General features: G+C 41.3%; 1 protein-coding gene across 2 annotated transcripts in view; it reads left to right on the forward strand.

The window, feature by feature from the left end:
- The window catches only part of LOC107563049 (synuclein-like), an 8,228-nt gene extending 2,933 nt beyond the window's left edge, over positions 1 to 5,295 (forward strand). The window contains exons 4-5 of one of the 2 annotated variants that reach the window (XM_016247824.1): positions 4,486 to 4,538; positions 5,248 to 5,293. In XM_016247824.1, coding sequence (XP_016103310.1) covers positions 4,486 to 4,538; positions 5,248 to 5,263 — 69 coding nt within the window. In that variant the 3' untranslated portion in view covers positions 5,264 to 5,293. Of the gene's footprint in view, positions 1 to 4,485; positions 4,543 to 5,247 lie in introns of both variants that reach the window. The other variant, XM_016247825.1, reaches the window with a different exon arrangement.
- The last annotated feature ends 781 nt before the right edge of the window (positions 5,296 to 6,076 follow it).

Raw genomic sequence — 6,076 nt, forward strand, 5'->3', positions numbered from 1 at the left:
AGATTGAGCGAAAAACCTAGGACTAGTTCGCAAAAGCAGGTTTTTAACATATTTGTGAATATTTAATGAACCATTTGATTGACATTATTAGTCCCAGAGGTAAAGTTGTTCAGAATGAGGAGTTCTATCATACGATATGAAGATCTTGTGTTTTTGTGAATATATGAACATTATCTAGAATTTGAGGTCATTTTCTATACAAATATTGTATTTTGAGGCCTTTTCAACAGTTATAGCGCCAACTATCCTACGATCTCCATGAAACTTCGCATGCTTCTTAAGTGTCTTCTGTCACATGTTTTCACCAAGTTTCGTAAAGTTTTGAGTTTTCATTTAGGTTTTATAGGTTTTTGGGTATGTGTGGCTATATATATATATAATTTGTGTGTGTAAGTGTTACGATATAACTAACAAGGTCATATTCAGAAGACAATGAAACCGAAACCAAATAGCGTTGAAACAGGAAGTGAACAGAAGAGAATGACAAAATAACGGTCCACTTAGCTCTGTTCCCAGTGTTCCCCTTGCTTAACCCCTTTGTATAAAGACATGAACACGCACTTGGGTTTTTAAAAACTCTTTATTTACCTTTGTTTGTCAGTGAGGTGGATAGATGGATTACATACACCTCTACACACACCTACAACTAGATCGTTGTGTTTCAGACTGGCCACCTGAACACTAAACCAGTGGACATTTAAACTTTTCTTATAAACTGTTGAATATCACCTGGATCAGCATACATGGTGGCGGCCATATTGAACTGATTTACTTAACAGTGCAAGGGCGGACTTTCTTGTTGCATGTGGCTACCTTGAACCAGTTACCTAATGAGGTAATACTGAGGCAAGATCTCCCCATTCTCTGTGATTTGGAGTCCCAAGTTCAGTCCCGTTATGCAATAACCTGGGCCCAGAGTGCTAGAGCAGTCTTCAATGAGTTGCCATTTGCTAATGTTGACACTGAGGGGGGCTGTGAGAAAAGACAAATTTAAAAAGGAAAGGCGTAAGCTTAAGTTTGAGGGTAGTGTGGAGAGTAGGCAGGTTGAGGAGCTGCCTTTGCCAGAAGGGCCACTTAATATGACTATCCCTGAGGACATAGCTGAACTGCAGAAAAAATATCCTACTTTGCAGGACTGGTTCCAGAACGTGTCTGAAGTAGATGGGGTTAGATGGGGTTGTCTCTTGTTTAATGGAGGAAAAAGTACATCCTGAAGAAAGGTATACACTTTCAGGTGAAAGGTAGTTGGTAGTGGCATTGGTAGTTCCGGAATCAATGCGCCATACCGTTATGATTCTGGGACATTCTGTTCCATTGGCTGGACACTTTGGCAAGCATAAGACATTAGCCAGGATTGCAAGTTGGTTTAGTTGGCCTAAGATATATACGGATGTAACAGAGTTTATTCGTACCTGTACAGACTGTCAGATGACATCTGGAAGGAGAGTTGCACCCGCACATTTGTTACCATTGCCAGTCACTGACACACCCTTCAGCCGCCTGGGAATGGATGTAGTGGGGCCCTTGGGAAAAAAAGTAAGAATGGGAACAGGTACATTTTAGTAATCTGTGATTATGCCACCAAGTACCCAGAAGCCTTTCTCCTTAGAAACATCAAAGCTGCAAAAGTAGCCAACTGCCTTGTACAGCTGTTTTCCAGGGTGGGACTTCCCCGTGAAATTTTAACAGATCAGGGTACTAACGCCATATCCTTGCAGTTAAAACAGGTGTACCAACTTTTGGGGATTAGGGCTATTAAGACCACACCTTACCACCCCCAGAATGATGGTTTGGTCGGACGCTTCAACCAAACCCCAAAAAGCAAGCTGCACAAGTTTGTTTCCAAGTCAGGGTCCAACTGGAAACAATGATTACCTTATCTGTTGTTTGCTTACAGAGAGGTGCTGTGGGCTTCCACAGGTTTCTCCCCATTTGAACTGTTATATGGCCGGCAGGTGAGAGGTCCTTTGGACCTGCTTTAGAAACAGTGGGAAGAACCCAAGGATGGTACTTGCAGTGTGGTCCAATACACGATCCAAATGAGAGAGCATCTGGAAGAGATGACATTATTGGCCCAGGAGAACATCAAAAAAGCCCAGCAAACTCAGAACATTTGGCATGATAAGAGGGCAAGGGAGAGATCATTTGAGCCAGGCCAAAAGGTGCTGCTATTGCTGCCTACCAGTGAGAATAATTTGCTAGCTAATGGCGCTTTTCCACTGCATGGTACGGCACGGTACGGTTCACTTTTAGGGGGTTTTCCACTGGGTACAGTACCTGGTACTTTTTTTAGTACCACCTCGGTTGGGGTTCCAAGTGAACCGTACCATTACCAAAACGTGACGTGTAAACTCTGCTGATCACGGATTGGCCGGAGAGAATCGTCACTACCTGTGTCGCTGAACTTGCGACACAAACACAAAAGAACCGCTAGATTTAAATCAGCACAGCCAGCGAAGGATCGAAACAGCTGTTTTGAATGAGCGCACCTTTTTTTAACAACCAAAAAGTTTTTGTTGTCTGTTGTGGAAGAACAAACGTTTCTCTCGTAGATAGCAGAGGAGCGGATCCAGCGAGAGCTTGATGGGGCGACGCGGAATGAAAAAGTTTTTTTAGGAGTCGTGGTAGTAGAGGCGGCGCAACTATAACGACATGTGAATAATCCCGCCCACTCAAAAGCGGTACTGAACTGCAGTGGAAACGCAAACCGTGCCGAGCCGAACCATGCCGTGCCGTACCGAGCCGAGTCGTACCACGCAATGGAAAAGCGCCATTAGTGGCATGGACCCTAAGAGGTAGTGCGGAAAACTGGCAGTGTCACCTATGAGATCTCCATGCCAGAGCAGGGGAAGAAAAAGCAAATCTTCCATATTAATTTGTTGAAAGAGTTCCACCCCAGGGCTGAGTCGGAGGCTGTACGACTCTTTGTTCGTGTGGTCGAGGAGGAAGAGGAAACAACAGAGAAGCATTTTCAACCAGCTGCACCAAATAAGCAGTATCCCATCTAGAGCAACCCCAAAGAGAAGCAGCTGTTAGATCCCGAGCGGTTTCAGGAGAAACCTGGGCATACTAACCTGGTGACGTCATCCTTAGGAGGCAACTCCAGTCCGCCAGAAGAATTTTCGGATCCCTGAACGCCTGGTAACGGTGCTTAAAGATGAACTAAACATTAGGCTCTCCATGGGTGTTATTGCACCCTCCCTTAGAGAGTGGTGTAGCCCCATTGTCCTAGTCCCGAAAAAGGATGGCACCCTTATATTTTGCATTGACTTCATCTAACAGCTTTTCTAATGTAGACCCCTATCCGATGCCAAAAATTGACAAGTTGGTGGAAAGACTGGGCAGAACCAAATACCTATCCACTGTGGGCTTATGCAAGAGGTACTGACAGGTTTTTTTTAATTGCCAGAGCCAAAGAACTGACAGCTTTCAAACCCCCTTTTGGGCTATACCATTTCTGGGTTATGCTGTTTGGCCTGCAGGGGGTGCCAGCGACTTTCCAACATTTAATGGATCAGATCCTGCAAAGCACCAGGGAGTTTGCTCCAGCCTATCTGGACGATGTGGTCAGTGAGACCTGGGAAGACCATTGACAACGTCTGAGGCAAGTCCTAGGGAGAATTAAGGCAGCAGGTCTTACCATCAACTGAAGAAGTGTACAATAGACAAGAGCGATATCAGCTACTTGGGATTTGTGATTGGAGGAGGAGTCATTTGCCCACAGCTGGAGAAAATAGATGCCATCCGAAGTTACCGTCCTCCTACCACTAAGAAACAGGTGAGATATTTCCTGGTCTTGTTGGGATGGCAGATTTATATCTAACTTTTCTGCCAGGGCCTCTGTGCTTACAGATCTTACTAGAGCCACAGTTCCCAACAAGGTGGTCTGGATGGAGCAATGTGAACGAGCTTTCCAGGACTTACGAGAGGCAGTGTTTGGAGACTCTGTTCTGCTGAGCCCGGATTTCCAGAAACTGATAATCCTGCAGACGGATGCTTTTGGAGTTGGGTTGGGGGCGGTGTTAATGCAGAAATTGGATGGAGACCGCAAACCAGTGGCATTCTTGAGCTGGAAACTGTTCCCTCGAGAAACACTACGCTTACGTCATCCGCTTGAACACCACTCTCTAGTGAACAAGTGTATGACAGTTAGCTGAAGTTAGAAATTACAGTTTATAAAGTTTTAAACAAATATATCCCCCCCCCCATCCCATTTTTCGCAGTTCCTTTCATTAGAGTTCCAAAAAATGTTTTATTAATTTAAAATCTCATGAAGAAACAAGCCATAACCACGTGACCATTACCAGTCGATGTGCAGCAACAAAATCATTCATGAACATCTGAAATCTTCCAGAGAGTAATAATAACAAAACACATATATTTCATAATTTAAAAATTATATTAGTGTTTTTAAGGTGAAAATATGATGAACCGTGATAAAGAATCGTCCACAGCTGAGATGTGTTGATGTGTTTCTGCCTCCAGGGTGAGCTGACGAAGCAGGAGGGAGATGTAGAGCAGCCTACAGACGCTGGACAGTAGGTTAGAGAGCAGATGATGAGCTTTTCTTGAGATGGGATTTTCTATTATGCAAATATTTACAGCAAAATAGCAAAACCTTTAAACAATCTCTTGTAATAATATAGTATATTCTCTGAAAGTAATTCACAATTTTGCTTCTCAATTACATTTATACAGATTAAGCACTAGTAAGAGATAAAGAACTATTCGTTTTAATGTAAGTGAATGTAGAAAAACTTTCTTTGCAGACATTTAAAAAGCTGTGTGTTCTTTATTTAGCATCTTTTTTATGTATTAATTTATTTACTTTGTGTCTGACTCAGTACATGTGATAATGTTATTACTGAAAATGCACATATGCACAGTTTTTTAAAAATAAAATCATTTAGTGCCTTTCTTCAAACACTGAACAAAATCCAATAATTATTTAATTATCTTTGAATGAACTTATTCAGGGCAGTCATTTGACAATAAGATCTCAGTGTCCTATGACATTCAGTAGTTCATGTAGTTTAGTCTTACCAGACAGATTTTATGTCTACAGTCCATTACAACACAGTACATGTGCTTCAAAACAGTGCACAAACAGGCTTTAAAACATACCTCAGTGTTTGATGTGTAGCAAGTTAGCCAGTTGTTTCTAAAATTATATTTTCCAAATTTTAAAGAATCATCTACACAGTATGTGCACTGAACCAACATAACCTTCCTTCTGTTTCATTTCAGGGAGATGTCACACTGAACGCCCCTGTGATGCTCTTCACAAAAAAAACAAAAAAAAAAACAAGACAAACTGTCTCTCTTGCTTTGTCCTCACAAACTACATCTACTTAACTCAATTTACCACTTTCCTTCATGCAAACTTATCCTATTCACAAGAAAAAAAATGCTCATGTAACAACACTATTATTTAGCTATGCAATATTCACATATACTGAGCAGTGCGTGTCATCAAATTTGTGCAAATATTACATGCTTGTGCTTGTGATTTGGACAATTTTTTATAGGCAAGGTCTGTCTTTCTTACCTGCCCTAAAACTAGTTTTCCTCCACCCAAAACAAAGAGGTCAGATGGATAGTGATTTTACACAATCAGTGTGAGAAAAGATTTAAAATATTCCAGTCCAAATACACTCTCAATGTAGTATCCGAGACGATATTTGAAACAAAGAGCAGAAAAAGTCAGAATCACAGATGATGATACAGCAATTGATGTCTGTAAAGCATGAAGATAGCTCGTTAAAACAGTTCCAGTATCTTAAAGTGTGGTTATAGAGTGATGGTGTTTTAGTAAAGCTCTTATATGTAGTTTGCTATAGCGGCCTTTTTTTTTTTTATAGCGGCCATTATAAACAATTCACAAAATCTGCAAATGATGTCAGAGCAGTTGCTAGGTTACATGATTTGTTTGTGGAAGCCATGCATGCTGCCTCACAACTTCACTTTAACTGATCATATTAATTTACCTGACTCGTTGTTTCCCTTGAAGTCTGAAAGCAAGTGATTATTTTTTTTGAATATTCCATCTGTAATAAATTCAGTTTTGTGAAAAATA

Source organism: Sinocyclocheilus grahami, unplaced genomic scaffold, assembly GCF_001515645.1.
Source record: "Sinocyclocheilus grahami isolate Dianchi unplaced genomic scaffold, SAMN03320097.WGS_v1.1 scaffold855.1, whole genome shotgun sequence".
In the NCBI taxonomy this organism is placed as follows: domain Eukaryota; kingdom Metazoa; phylum Chordata; class Actinopteri; order Cypriniformes; family Cyprinidae; genus Sinocyclocheilus; species Sinocyclocheilus grahami.